Source organism: Staurois parvus, unplaced genomic scaffold, assembly GCF_062004578.1.
Source record: "Staurois parvus isolate SC_StPar_1 unplaced genomic scaffold, SC_StPar_1.0 ptg001130l, whole genome shotgun sequence".
NCBI lineage: Eukaryota > Metazoa > Chordata > Amphibia > Anura > Ranidae > Staurois > Staurois parvus.
This window is the reverse complement of record NW_028318926.1, coordinates 875991-892111: the sequence shown is the minus strand read 5'-3', so window position 1 is coordinate 892111 and position 16121 is coordinate 875991. Positions and strand designations below refer to the sequence as shown.

General features: G+C 44.6%; 1 protein-coding gene across 1 annotated transcript in view; it reads right to left on the bottom strand.

Moving 5' to 3' along the window:
* Positions 1-16121, bottom strand: part of LOC149439394 (DNA (cytosine-5)-methyltransferase 3A-like) — a 449390-nt gene that overhangs the window by 58910 nt on the left and 374359 nt on the right. Inside the window, exons 7-9 of the mRNA XM_089659024.1 lie at positions 14774-14989; positions 6072-6230; positions 3557-3664 (exon numbers count right to left, since the gene is read on the bottom strand). Coding sequence (XP_089515150.1) covers positions 3557-3664; positions 6072-6230; positions 14774-14989 — 483 coding nt within the window. The remainder of the gene's footprint in view (positions 1-3556; positions 3665-6071; positions 6231-14773; positions 14990-16121) is intronic.

Here is a 16121-nt window from a genome sequence, read left to right as displayed (position 1 = left end):
TAGCAGGGCAGTAGCGGGTCAGTAGATGGTATTGCGGTAATGGGTCAGTATTGAACACGACAGTAGTGGGTCAGTAAATGGCAATCCAGTAGTGGGTCAGTAGATGGTATTGTGATAATGGGTCAGTAGATGGTAGGGCAGTAATGGGTCAGTATTAAACAAGACAGTAGTGAGTCAGTATTGAACAGGACAGTAGTGGGTCAGTAGATGGTAGGGCAGTAATGGGTCAGTATTGAACAGGACAGTAGTGGGTCAGTAGATGGTATTGCGGTAATGGGTCAGTATTGAACACAACAGTAGTGGGTCAGTAAATGGTAATCCAGTAGAGGGTCAGTACTGAACAAGACAGTAGTGAGTCAGTAGATAGCAGGGCAGTAGTGGGTCAGTAGATGGTATTGCGTTAATGGGTCAGTATTGAACAGGACAGTAGTGGGTCAGTAAATGGAAATCCAGTAGTAGGTCAGTAGATGGTATTGCGGTAATGGGTCAGTGGGTCAGTAGATGGTAGGGCAGTAATGGGTCAATATTGAACAAGACAGTAGTGGGTCAGTAGATGGTAATGTGGTAATGGGTCAGTATTGAACACGACAGTAGTGGGTCAGTAAATGGTAATCCAGTAGAGGGTCAGTACTGAACAAGACAGTAGTGAGTCAGTAAATGTTAGGCCAGTAGTGGGTCAGTATAGGGAAGAGTAATATTAGCTCAGTATTGAACAGGAAAGTAGTAAGTCAGTATTGGAAAACCACAGTAGTAGCTCGGTATTGGACAGAATATTAGTGGGTCAGTAGGTGGCAGGCCAGTAGCGGGTCAGCATTGGGAAGAGTAATATTAGCTCAGTAATGAACAGGACAGTACTGGGTCAGTAGATGGTAGGTCAGTAGTGGGTCAGTACTGAACAGGGCAGTAGTGGGTCAATAAATGTTAGGCCAGTAGTGGGTCAGTATTGGGAAGAGTAATATTAGCTCGGTATTGAACAGGACAGTAGTAGGTCAGTATTGGGAAGGTCAATAGTAGCTCAGTATTGGACAGAATAGTAATGGGTCAGTAGAAGGTAGGGCAGTAGTGCGTTACTATTGGGAAGAGCAGTAGTAGGTCAGTACTGAACAGGACAGTAATGGGTCAGTAGATGGTTGGGCAGTAGTGGGTCAGTATTAGGAAGGGCAGTAGTAGGTCAGTACTGGACAGGACAGTAGTAGATCAGTAAATGGTAGGGCAGTAGTGGGTCAGTAAATGGTAGGGTAGTAGTGGGTCAGTAAATGGTAGGGTAGTAGTAGCTCAGTACTGGACAGGACAGTCGTAGATCAGTAAATGGTAGGGCAGTAGTGGGTCAGTATTGGGAAGAGCAGTAGTGGGTCAGTATTGGGAAGAGCAGTAGTGGGTCAGTATTGGGAAGAGCAGTAGTGGGTCAGTATTGGGAAGAGCAGTAGTGGGTCAGTATTGGGAAGGAAAGTTGTAGCTCGGCATCGTACAGATTATTAGTGGATCAGTAGAAGGTTGGGTTGTAGTGGGTCAGTATTGGGATGGGCAGTAGTAGGTCAGTAACGGACAGGACAGTAGTAGGTCAGTAAATGGTAGGGCAGTAGTAGGTCATTATTGTACAGGACAGTAATGGGTCAGTAGAAGGTAGGGCAGTAGTGAGTCAGTATTGGGATGGGCAGTAGTAGCTCAGTAATGGACAGGACAGTAGTAGGTCAGTAAATGGTAGGGCAGTAGTAGATCATTATTGTAAAGGACACACTCATACACTCCCATGGCTTTAGTTATCACCTCTATGCTGACGACACCCAAATCTACCTCTCCACCCCTCTCCTCACCCCCACTATCTCCGCCCGCATCACTCACCTCCTAAACGACATCTCAGACTGGATGTCGCTCCGTTTCCTCAAGCTTAACCTCTCCAAAACTGAACTCCTCGTCTTTCCCCCTGCCCCCCCCCCCCCCCATCCTATCCATCACCACCACCAACACCACTATCATTCCCGCCCCGCAAGCCAAAGTCCTTGGCGTCATTCTTGACTCGAACCTCTCCTTCCTACCTCATGTCAAATCACTTACAAACACCTGCAGGCTCCATCTCCGCAATATTGCCAAGATACGTACCTTCCTCACCCCAGACACCACCAAACTTCTTGAACACTCCCTCATCATCTCACGCCTTGACTATTGCAACTCTCTTCTCACTGGCCTACCCAAGTGCAGGCTCTCCCCACTCCAGACCATCCTGAACTCAGCGGCCAGACTCATCCACCTCACCACCCGCTCCACCTCTGCCACCCCCCTCTGCCTCTCCCTCCACTGGCTCCCGATTGCCCAACGCATCAAGTTTAAACTCCTAACCCTGACCTACAAAGCCGTTCACAACACTGCCCCTGACTACCTCACCAACCTGATCCCCAAGTACCACCCTACCCGTACCCTTCGCTCCTCACAGGACCTCCTTCTATCCTGCTCCCTGGTCTCCTCCTCCCATGCACGACTGCAGGACTTCTCCAGGTCCTCCCCTATCCTCTGGAACTCACTGCCCCAATCCATCCGACTGTCGCCTTCCCTCCCCACATTCAGGAGCTCCCTCAAAACCCATCTCTTCAGGGAAGCCTACCCCACCCTCACCTAACGGCCATTCTCCCTCATTCCTCCCACCACTTCATCCCCCTCAGCCACTTCATTCCCCTCAGCAACTTAATATTGTTCCACTACCCCCTCCCTCCTAGATTGTAAGCTTGAAAGAGTAGGGCCCTCTTACCCCCCGTACGCTGTCTGTTTTTGTTGTACTGTGCCATGTATTGTCCCCCCTTTTGTACAGCGCTGTGCAAACCCTTTGGCGCTATATAAACTCGATGTAATAATAATAATAATGGGTCAGTAGATGGTAGGGCAGTAGTGGGTCAGTATTGGGATGGGCAGTAGTAGCTCAGTAATGGACAGGACAGTGGTAGGTTAGTAAATGGTAGGGCAGTAGTAAGTCATTATTGTACAGGACAGCAATGGGTCAGTAGACGGTAGGGCAGTAGTGGGTCAGTATTGGGATGGGCAGTAGTGGGTCAGTATTGGGATGGGCAGTAGTGGGTCAGTATTGGGATGGGCAATAGTAGCTCAGTAATGGACAGGACAGTAGTAGGTTAGTAAATGGTAGGGCAGTAGTAAGTCATTATTGTACAGGACAGTAATGGGTCAGTAGATGGTAGGGCAGTAGTAGGTCATTATTGTACATGACAGTAATGGGTCAGTAGATGGTAGGGCAGTAGTGGGTCAGTATTGGGATGGGCAGTAGTAGCTCAGTAATGGACAGGACAGTAGTAGGTCAGTAAATGGTAGGGCAGTAGTAGGTCATTATTGTACAGGACAGTAATGGGTCAGTAGATGGTAGGGCAGTAGTGAGTCAGTATTGGGATGGGCAGTAGTAGCTCAGTAATGGACAGGACAGTGGTAGGTCAGTAAATGGTAGGGCAGTAGTAAGTCATTATTGTACAGGACAGTAATGGGTCAGTAGATGGTAGGGCAGTAGTGAGTCAGTATTGTGATGGGCCACAGTGGGCAGGACAATAATAGTTCTCACCTGTAGCACCTCATAGATGGCTTTTCTGTACATTGGCTGCTTGCTGTAGGTCGCCTGGTGGAAGGTGTTGGCGAATGAACTGAGTGGCAGCAATTTCTCCACACACACCTAATTAAAGATCAGATTTATAAAAAATATATATAAGACACTCTGTATCTTTATGGGATTATGGTCATGTTTACATCACAATTTTTTCAAAGCAAAAGTCAAAGCAAGTTTTTACTGCTGATGCAGACATTTTAATGTGATTGTATTGCATTGACAAGTCCTCCTTCTGGGAAAACACAACGATGCACACCTATAAGACTGAATGAGGCCCAAAGCCAAACACAGGGAATGCTGCTTCTGACCTCCTTTATAAAAAGCCATATGCCCCTGAGTCATGCCAAATCTCTGATTTTAGACTTTCTGAATATAATGACCTGGAAGAATCACATGGCAAGTCAGGACACTCACTCTGTATTACTTTGTTGAGGTTAAAATGAATCAGAAGATACAGAATCAACTTGAAAACCATGAAAGTTAGACAACTAGCATTTTCAACCAAGCACAGGGTTTCTTTACAGAGCACTGGTAGCAACCAATAGAAGAAAGGAGGAGAGCAGAGAAATATATGCTGCCTAAAAGAAAAAAAATATACAGTTGTCCTTAAAAGAACAAATTTGGTACATGGGCATGTAGCAACCATGAAGAGATTTATGTACTACATACATATTACATTTGATATAGTTCCTGGTTGAACAATACTGCCTCTTTATACTATAAACGATGCACAAAAATCTTCAAGACAAGAACAGACACAAGCAGTGCCTTCCATCCCTAGCCCACACTATAACTCAGGGGTCTCCAAACTTTCTAAAGAAAGGATCAGATTAGTGTCCTTTAGACTGTAGGAGGGCCGTGAGAGTAGACAATGCCCGATCTTTGGTATTAGGGGGAGAAATAGTTGGTGTCAGTGGAAGGAAAAGTGCCCCATTGATGGTGTGAATGGAAGGAATAGTGTCCCATTGTTAGTGTCAGTGGGAGGAATAGTGCCCCATTGTTGGTATCAGTGGGAGGAATAGTGCCCCATTGTTGGTATCAGTGGGAGGAATAGTGCCCCATTGTTGGTGTCAGTGGAAGGAATAGTACCACATCATTGGTATCAGTGGGAGGAATAGTGCCCCATCATTGGTATCAGTGGGAGGAATAGTGCCCCATCATTGGTATCAGTAGGAGAAATAGTGCTCCATCATTGGTATCAGTGAGAGGAATAGTGTCCCATCATTGGTATCAGTGGGAGGAATAGTGCCCCATCATTGGTATCAGTGGGAGGAATAGTGCCCCATCATTGGTATCAGTGGAGGAATAGTGCCCCATCATTGGTATCAGTGGGAGGAATAGTGCCCCATCATTGGTATCAGTGGGAGGAATAGTGCCCCATCATTGGTATCAGTGGGAGGAATAGTGCCCCATCACTGGTATCAGTGGGAGGAATAGTGCCCCATCATTGGTATCAGTGGGAGGAATAGTGCCCCATCATTGGTATCAGTGGGAGGAATAGTGCCCCATCATTGGTATCAGTGGAGGAATAGTGCCCCATCATTGGTGTCAGTGGGAGGAATAGTTCCCCATCATTGGTATCAGTGGGAGGAATAGTGCCCCATCATTGGTGTCAGTGGGAGGAATAGTGCCCCATCATTGGTATCAGTGGGAGGAATAGTGCCCCATCATTGGTATCAGTGGAGGAATGGTGCCCCATCATTGGTATCAGTGGGAGGAATAGTGCCCCATCATTGGTATCAGTGGGAGGAATAGTGCCCCATCATTGGTATCAGTGGGAGGAATAGTGCCCCATCATTGGTATCAGTGGAGGAATAGTGCCCCATCATTGGTGTCAGTGGGAGGAATAGTTCCCCATCATTGGTATCAGTGGGAGGAATAGTGCCCCATCATTGGTGTCAGTGGGAGGAATAGTGCCCCATCATTGGTATCAGTGGGAGGAATAGTGCCCCATCATTGGTATCAGTGGGAGGAATAGTGCCCCATCATTGGTATCAGTGGGAGGAATAGTGCCCCATCATTGGTATCAGTGGGAGGAATAGTGCCCCATCATTGGTATCAGTGGGAGGAATAGTGCCCCATCATTGATGTCAGTGGGAGGAATAGTGCCTCATCATTGGTATCAGTGGGAGGAATAGTGCCACATTGGTGGTGACAGTGGAAAGAATAGTACCCCACTGTTGGTGTCAGTGAAATAGTCTCCCATTGTTGGTGTCAGTGGAAGGAATAGTGCCCCATTGTTGGTGACAGTGGAAGGAATAGTACCCCACTGTTGGTGTCAGTGAAAGAAATAGTGCCCCAGTGTTGGTGTGAGTGGCAGGAATAATGCCTCAAGAGCCAGGTAAAGGCAAGCAAAGGGCCCCATCCGGCCCCAAGGCCACAGTTTGGAGAATACTGTTATAAACCATGAATAAGTGATGCTTGCCATGTACCATCAGTCTTGGCCCCACTAGTTTGTCATAGAACTACTTACCACAGAGAACTTGCCATCTCCAAACCACATGACCCAGCGGGTACCCTCTGCCGCTCGGCTTCTTCCAGTCATCCACCAGGAAACGATTCGGCCGGGCCACCACGAGAAGCCACGCAGCTTGCCCCAGACCAGCTCCCCAATGCCAAAGCCTCGGCCATCCTAGAAAATGAGAGGCACAAGATCAGCTACATTCACTTTCCAATGTTACATGGGAACTATGGCCTAGCAGATCAATACTTGATTAAAATACTTGTTCAGCCAGTCTTGTGACTCATACACCTTTCAAATACAGCACAGCCAGAAGGGTGACTCCAATATTGATTGCTTGCAGCTCTGTGGCTACATGTGCCACCTCCCTGGGTCTGGCCTGCTGACTGTTTTATGAATGTGCCTCATCAGATTAATGACTTTCCTGAAATTTGCCTAAATAACACAGTCAAGCAATGTGCATGAGAGCCTCGGGTCTCCATGGACTCTCCCTCTTCATTGGCTGAGACAGCAGCGGAAGCCATTGACTGTCAATCCCAGCCAGTGAGCCAATGAAGAGAGAGAGAGCGGGGTGGAGCCATGGCTCTGTGGGTGAATGGACATGCAGAGCAGTGGCTCGGGAGCAATCCAGCTTGGGTGCCCCTATAGCAAGCAGTGTGCTCTGGCGGCACCTGGCAGGAGGGAGAGGCCAGGAGCGCCGGCAGAGGACCCGAGATGAGGAGGATTGGGGCTACTCTGTGCACAACCACTGCACAGAGCAAGAAAGTATACCATGTCAGTTATATATTTTTTTTTTAATTGCCTTTAATATTACTTTAATGGGGAGCCACGCTGATCAATAATGAAGCTCAGAATGGGGGGGGGGGGGGCGGGGGGGGAAGGGCAGAGCTGGGCCAACACCTGTCTGTATGTGCGACACTGCAATCAGCACTCCAGCTAAATAGCTGAAAAAAATAAATCTGACAACCTTTTACTAAGTGTCCAACCTCCTATTGCTGGGTACACACTTAAGTTTTTTTTTTGTTCAACCCAGCAAGCTGAGCGAAAGAAAAAAAACCTGACTAACTATGCGATGTTAGTGCAGTGCTGAACTGAGCTACTGTGTTCTGACAGATGGACCCCCCCCCCCCCCCCGCCAGGACACACTGATCAGTGTTCGCAGCCATTGGCTGACAGAGCTGATCGGGTGGCGGTTAGCTACTAGGGTTTCAGCATGCTCATGAGACCAACTTCTGTCAGACGGGGAGCTGAACTGACCATTTTGGACCGATTTTTGTCCCGTGTGTACCCGGCTTAAAGCAGAACTATACTATATCTGAGCACCACAAACCAAAAACGCTATTTAATTCATTTTTGTTATTCAAAGCAAACTCACCTATCCATCCGTGTCTCCATGCTTTATTTTGCTGAGAAATTACTTTGAAAAACACCCCCCCCCCCTAGCATTTATGACCATGGCTATCTTAAGTAAGGGCAGATGATTCATGTAGCATTTACTTCCTGCAATCCATCTGCCCTTACCTCAGGCAGGGGGAGAATGCTTAGCTCAACAAACCCTTCCTTCCCTCCTGAAGACTCCTGGGATGTATGACATCATTTGCCTAGGCATGGAAACCAGGAAGTAAGTGAAGAAATGGAAAAAAAAAAAAAAAAAGTATGATATACTGTCCTATCTATTTGCTAATTCTAGCAGTGTAATGGTTACAAATAATCAATGTTGACTGAGAGAGTGAAGTTCCACTTTAAGGACCGGGCTAATACTCTAGAGCTCTGCTGTATTTTCCAATGTACAGAAAACATGATAAACCACATAGTGTACCCTAGGTCTGCTGTATTACCTAACGAACAGAAGAAAATGCAGGATAAGCCACATACAGACTGTACTGTGTTCAGTTAATCTGTGTAAACCACCAATCTAGAGCTGGCCATACACTGTACGATATTTGCTCTCTGGGCAACCCTGTCTGTCACCCAACATCCTTCGACTGAAAAATTGAAGGCTTACAACTGGTGGCCAAACAGTGGTGCCGGCTGTCTAAATACAATAGGCACAACAGGAGATATGTCCATCTGCACTGTACAGCATGGATGGAGGCTGTTTACATTTTGTTTTGCATGTAGCCTGAAGACTGGATGAAAAATGGTCGCATATGGCCGCTTGTAAAACAACATATTTTTCTTTTAAAAAAAAAACCAAACATTTTATACTACCGGCACTGTGCAAAGGTATAGCACAGAGCAGCCCTGATCCTCCTCTTCTCGGGTTTCCCGCCATCATTCCTGGTCTTCTTGGTGTGCCACCATAGGTAACAGCTTCCTATTGAGGCACACCTGTGGGTTCCATGCTGAGCCGCACTGTCTGCATCTATAGACCTAGACAAAGAAGTATTGCCCCCCCCCCCACTCCCTCATCACAGGATCTGACTGACAGCAGCACAGCAAGCCTGTGAGATCTGCAGATGGGCACAGCGCTGGATTGAGATTGGGCTCAGGTATACTGGGGGTGAGGGGGCGATACACATACTGAAATCATTTTTTACCTTAATGCAGAGAATTCATTAAAGTAAAAATGTTTACGTTTTACAACCACTTTAAGGAGAAGGGCAGCACAGTGACTGATGGTTAGCACTTCCGCCTGGCAGTACTAGGGTCGTTGGTTTGAATCCCAACCACGGCACCACCTGCCTGGAGTTTGCATGTTCTCCCTGTGCCTGTGTGGGTTTCCTCCGGGTACTCCAGTTTCCTCCCACACTCCAAAGACATGCTGATAGGTGAATTGGATCCTGTCTAAATTGACCCTAGTATATGAATGTGAGTTAGGGACCTTAGATTGTACACCCCTTGAGGGTTAGGGACTGATGTGTATGTACAATATATATGTAAAGTGCTGCGTAAACTGACAGTGCTATATAAGTACCTGAAATAAATAAATTCATCCTGTGTGACTAAGCAAGAAGCCTGTGTATCTTAAATATGGCTGTCCTATTGTACATTTATTACGACAAGCTACTCATCAAAGTCTCCATTTAGACGGCAGGGGCTGCTGCCCCAAAGAATCAGTAAATCCCTGCTGGTGGTTGTAAATGCTGCGGGTGTGAAAACAGCCGCACCTGTCAGCGGCGACTCTCAAATTTCTACAAAGCAATGGCTATCCATCTGCATTTAGAAGCATTTTTTAACTGTTCCATATCCAAATGCTGTCCAGAGCATTTTTCATCATCAGAAATGCATGCAAAGTGTTTTCCATGTATTCAAATGGACCCGGTACACCAGCGCAGTCAGTTCCAGGTTTGGCATGAAGGAATAAATGGTAGAACATGCCACATTATGCTCATGATGGGATCCATAGTGAATACAACCAGAAAAGACAGGTCATCTCAACACATACTGCTCTCTCTGCTTCTGATCTCTCTATTTCTCTCAAAATGTCTGAAATAGATAATTTTTTCCTGTTTTTCAGTGCATTCTGGGCATTTTGGAAGGTCTCCTGAGGTTATCTTTAATAAAAACGCTTCTAAACGCGAACGCACATAAACGTATGCAAACGCTTTCCTACGTTTTCCAGCAGTCAGTTTCCATCGTTCAGAAGAGTTTTCCAAACATCCCGTGTACATGAGCATTAACCACTTCCAGTCCGGACACTTTCACCCTCTTCCTGTCCAGGCCAATTTTCATCTTTCAGCACTATCACACTTTGAATGACAATTGCGCGGTCATGCAACACTGTACCCATATGAATTGTTTTGCATTTTTTTTGAGACAGATAAAGCTTTATTTTGGTGGTATTTATTCACCGCTGGGATTTTTTTTTTTTTTGCTATATAAATAAAAATCCAATAAGTTTGAAAAAACGTGTTTTTCTTATAAAATGTTGCAAGTAAATAATATTTCATCATAAATCTTGGCCAACATTTATTCAGTCATTTTTTTAGTAAAAAAAAATAACCCAAATTACTTTATAACCAAAAATTATAATTTAAAAAAAAATTTTTTACATTTTTATTTTATTTTTTTATATTAATATTTTTTTTTTACATACTGTCACCCTAGCAGTACAGTGTCACCATAGTGACACTGTACTACTTGTGGGGGGGTGATGAATATTTTTTTTTTTTACACCGATTGCTTTTACACCCATAAAGGTTGTAAAAGCAATCATTTCTCCTCTCTGGCTGCATTCTTGCAGCCATTGAGAACTACTGTGTGAGCTGTGATTGGTCACATGGTACAATGCTGTTGTGAATAGCCTTTCACACGTAGTAAGCAATGATGTCAGAACTGACATCTTGCTTACTACTCTGCATGTGATTGGCCATTCAGTGATCACATGATCGGGACCGCGCACAGAGGTCCCGTATTACGATCAGTGTTCCACTGTGTTCGGAGGACACAGCGGACACCGGATCATGGTGCTGTGCGTTCCCAGGGAGCGCGCACAAGCAGGGGGCGGGGAGGCCGTTTATAAACGGCCACCCGCCCCTCCACTGCCACCATTTATATACAACGGCCGGACGAGAGGGGGTTAAACTTCGCACCTAAACTATATAATGGCAGGTCACACCTATATATCCACAATGTATCCAGTCAGGCAGGCCCTTGCACTACATAGTTGATGGCAGAGCTAAAGGAGATTAGCTCCAAATCTACATAGCAGGAAGCAATGAACTTTACTATGGTGAACGCTGGAGCTGGACAGGCAAGACTGTCCTAAAATACTAAGAAAGCTTTATCTTTTCTGCAACCGAAGTACTTTAATTAGTGGTGCACCACAAGGAAAATTCTGGTGCTGAAACCGAAAACTCAAGATGCACTTGGCCGAAACGGAAACAGACCGTTTTTACAATTTTTTTTTAACCGCTTCTGCCTTATAGCAGAAATACTGCTACAGGGCGGAGTGGGTGCGCAAAATCACGTATATATATATATATATGTGATTTTGCAGTTCCGGGTAGGGGGCGTGCGCTCAGCCTCAGCTGTCAATCACCGGGTCCCGGATAGTGATCTCCTGCTGGCAGCGGCCAATCTCTAAGGATTTCCAACGGGGGAGAGACCATTATGTAAACAATACAGATCTCTCCCATCAGCTCCAAGGTAAGTGAAGAAAGAAGAAATGCAAAGCAGAGCCATACAAAGCAGTGTGCTTACAGCAGTGTTTCTCAACTCCAGTCCTCATGGACCCCCAACAGGTCATGTTTTCAGGATTTCCCTCAGATGAAACAGCTGTGGTAATTACTAAGGCAGTGAAACTGATCAAATCACCTGTGCAAAATAATGGAAATCCTGAAAACATGACCTGTTGGGGGTCCATGAGGACTGGAGTTGAGAAACACTGGCTTACAGTGAAACACACACAGCATACATAGTGAAACAGCACACAGTTACCCTTTGATCGCCCCACATGTTAACCCCTTCCTGCCCAGTGCCAAAAGTGCAGTGCCACCCACAGTTAACCCTTTGATCGCCCCACAAGTTAACCCCTTCCTGCTCAGTGCCATTAGTACAGTGTCAGTGCTTTTTATTAGCACTGATCACTGTATTGGTGTCACTGGGGATGTCAGTGACATCAAGTCAGTTCCCCCCAGTGTCAGAATGCCTGCCGCAGTCCTGCTATACCTCACTGATCACCGCCATTACTAGAAAAAAAAAATTCCAGTACATATATCGCCATTTGTAGACGCTATAACTTTCACATAAACCAATTAATTTGCACGGATTGGGATTTTTTTTTTAGTAAAGACACGGAGCAGAATACATTTTGGCCTAAATTTATGACGAAATTTGATTTTTAACATTTTGGACATGTTTAATAGCAAAAAGTCAAAAATATTGTTTTTTTTTTTTCAAAATTGTCAGACTTTTTTTGTTTATAGGGCAAAAAATAAAAAATGAACAAGTGATTAAATACCACCGAAAGAAAGCTCTATTTGTAGGAAAAAGGGACATTTGGGTGCAGCGCTGCATGATCGCGCAAACGTCAGTTAAAGTAACGCAGCCCTGTATCGCAAAAGGAAGGGGGGTAAATCCTCTGGAGGGCAAGTGGTTAAATGTAATTAATGTTGCTGGCAATTTTGCACTGAAGTCACTACAGGGCATTTTTGCATTAGAGTCTATGGGAGGTGACTTTGCACTGAAGTCACTAGGGGGCTTTTTGCATTGAATTCAATGGGGACGCGACTTTGCATGCAAGTCTATGAGATGTAATTTTACATTGAAGTCACTAGGGGGCATTTCTGCATTGAAGTCAATGGGTTTGCAATTTTGCATGAAAGCCTAGGAGATGCCATTTTGCATTGAAGTCACTGGGGGGGGGGGTGTTTTGCATGAAAGACTATGAGACACAACTTTGCATGTATTGGCACTTTTTTTTCAAAAAAACACTATTATCGGCCAATATGTTTCGCTTGCTCATATGTAGGTGCATCCCTAACATTAATGGTATATTGGTTTATAGGGGAGCAAGAATTTAGATTGAAAAAATAAGTGAACTTAGCCTTTAAAGCGATAGTAACCATTTTTTTTTTTTTTAAATAACAAACACATTATTTTTAGCTACTCTGTGCAATGGTTTTAAATAGAGCAACCCTGAACCTCCTCTTCTGGGGACCACAGCCAGTGCTCTCGGCTCCTCCTCTTCTGGGGTCCACAGCCAGTGCTCTCGGCTCCTCCTCGTCTGGGGTCCACAGCCCACTCACTAACAATGACTATTCCACCTTAGCTTACTAACAATGACTCTATTCCACCTTAGCTCACTGAAAATTACTCTACTGCACCTTAGCTCACTAACAATGATTATTCCACCGTAGATCACCAACAATGACTCTATTCCACCATAGATCACCTTAGCTCACTAACAATGACTCTATTCCACCTTAGCTCACTAACAATGACTCTATTCCACCTTAGCTCACTAACAATGACTCTATTCCACCTTAGCTCACTAACAATGACTTTATTCCACCTTAGCTCACTAACAATGACTCTATTCCACCTTAGCTCACTAACAATGACTTTATTCCACCTTAGCTCACTAACAATGACTCTATTCCACTTTAGCTCACTGACAATGACTCTATTCCACCTTAGATCACCTTAGCTCACTAACAATGACTATTCTACCTTAGTTCACTGACAATGACTCTATTCCACCGTAGCTCACTAACAATGACTTTATTCCACCTTAGCTCACTGACAATGACTTTATTCCACCTTAGCTCTCTAACAATGACTTCCACCTTAGATCACCTTAGCTCACTAACAGTGAATATTCTACTTTAGATCACCTTAGCTCACTAAAAATGACTTTATTCCCCCTTAGCTCACTAACAATGACTTTATTCCACCTTAGCTCACTAACAATGACTTTATTTCACCTTAGCTCACTGACAATGACTCTATTCCACCTTAGATCACCTTAGCTCACTAACAATGACTATTCCACCTTAGATCACCTTAGCTCACTAACAATGACTATTCCACCTTAGTTCACTGACAATGACTCTATTCCCCCTTAGCTCACTAACAATGACTTTATTCCACCTTAGCTCACTAACAATGACTTCCACCTTAGATCACCTTAGCTCACTAACAGTGAATATTCTTCTTTAGATCACCTTAGCTCACTAACAATGACTTTATTCCACCTTAGCTCACTAACAATGACTCTATTCCACTTTAGCTCACTGACAATGACTCTATTCCCCCTTAGCTCACTAACAATGACTTTATTCCACCTTAGCTCACTAACAATGACTTCCACCTTAGATCACCTTAGCTCACTAACAGTGAATATTCTACTTTAGATCACCTTAGCTCACTAACAATGACTTTATTTCACCTTAGCTCACTAACAATGACTTTATTTCACCTTAGCTCACTAACAATTACTTTATTCCACCTTAGCTCACTAACAATGACTCTATTCCACCTTAGCTCACTGACAATGACTGTATTGCACCTTATTTCACCAACAATGACTCTGTTGCACCATAGCTCACTGACAATGACTCTATTCCACCGTAGATCACTGGCAATGACTCTATTCCACCTTAACTCACTAACAATGACTATTCCACCTTAGTTCACTGACAATGACTCTATTCCCCCTTAGCTCACTAACAATGACTCTATTCCCCCTTAGCTCACTAACAATGACTCTATTCCCCCTTAACTAACTAACAATGACTCTATTCCACCTAAGCTAACTAACAATGACTTTATTCCACCTTAGCTCACTAGCAATGACTTTATTCCACCATAGCTCACTGACAATGACTCTATTCCACCTTAGATCACTGACAATGACTCTATTCCACCTTAGCTCACTAACAATGACTGTATTGCACCTTATTTCACCAACAATGACTCTATTCCACCGTAGATCACTGGCAATGACTCTATTCCACCGTAGATCACTGACAATGACTCTATTCCACCTTAGCTCACTAACAATCACTCTATTCCACCTTAGCTCACTAACAATGACTCTATTCCACCTTAGTTCACTAATAATGACTTCCACCTTAGATCACCTTAGCTCACTAACAATGACTCTATTCCACCGTAGATCACCTTAGCTCACTAACAATGCCTATTCCACCTTAGCTCACTAACTAGATGGAGCTTTTAGCACAGGTCAAGTACAAAGTCCGGACTATAACTTTGCGCATCATTTTTAAGCAGTACGAATTGCCCTAACACATTACCCTTCTTCATACCTCATACTCTGCTTCATCATCAGCTGATTTAGAGGCAGTCTTGTCTCCAGCATCAGCAACAGCAGGCTCAGGGGTGGTGGCCACAGTGGGGGAGGCAGGATCTGTGGGTTGCTGGGAGGGTGGCGGGGTGGGCTCCTCTTCTTTCTGAGATTCTATGGACGCCACCGTTTCCTCCATGGCGTTTATGACGGCCACCAGCTGTTGCTTCTTCTCAGCCTGAAGAAAGAAAAATATGCAAGTCATTGGGGGAACTGTGGGGTGCCAACGGTGAATAAGCAATTCTATCATTACAATTCTAGGTTTACAAACATCTTGATACATTGACCATCACAATATGATTATTATGTATTATCAGTAACAAAAGTGTTCCCACCCATTGTAAAGCAGACGTAGAACAGGAAAAAACGTTTTTCTATAAATTCTATAGTGGTAAAAGTTAAGTTTTTACCAGTCAGGGGGTGGAAAGTCTACGGCTGTTAGAAGAGAAGGTTGGGGGGGGGGGTATGTGTTGTTCTCAATTCAGATAGCTATTACTGACGTATAAAGAATACAATCCACACATTTTTATTACGACAATCCTGTAACGTAGATGCAGTGCTAACAATCATAGCATTACATCATAAAATATGATATTACGTATTCAGGGCTGGGTTAATCATAGGATCCATCAGCCAAAAAAAATCTCCAAAATTACAAGTTTTTTTTTTATTAAATTGGCTTCTTGTACAGAAATTGTCACTACAAGACTGATACAAATATCTATGTTGTAACTGTAGTCATACAGTAGGTGGGAGAGGGAGGGCAGTGCTACGTGCCAATCAGGTGTGCTTTAGTGCTCATGTGTTGCCAAGGAATATGCTGACAAAGAGAGCAGATGAATGAGCTAATCAAGTGTGCTGCGGCTCCTTAAGTCCCCGGTCACATCGGGTGCGACTTGGAATGCGATTTGCATGCTATGCAAATTGCAAATCGCATGCCAAGTCTCACCCTACTGTCTGCAATTACATCGGTCATATCGGTGCGGTTTCGACTTGGTCAGAGCCGCCTTGATTTCTAAAGTAGCGCATGCACTACTTTTGGTGCGGTTTGCAGACATCTGTGTCTGTACCTGAAATAGGCATGTCCCCCGACTTTGAAATCGTGCAACTTCACTGTAAGTCGCACAATTTCAAAGTCCGGCTTGATGTGACCGGGGTGTAAACGTCCAGTTACAGGCTATGGGCAGGTAGGTGACCAAACTGCACTGCTCCAGTCCAGAAAAGTCAGGTACAGTGCATACGAAGCTGTTGCTGGCTTCTAGCAGCCATGTTTTATACATATTATGTATAGGAGGCTGATCCCGGAGCAG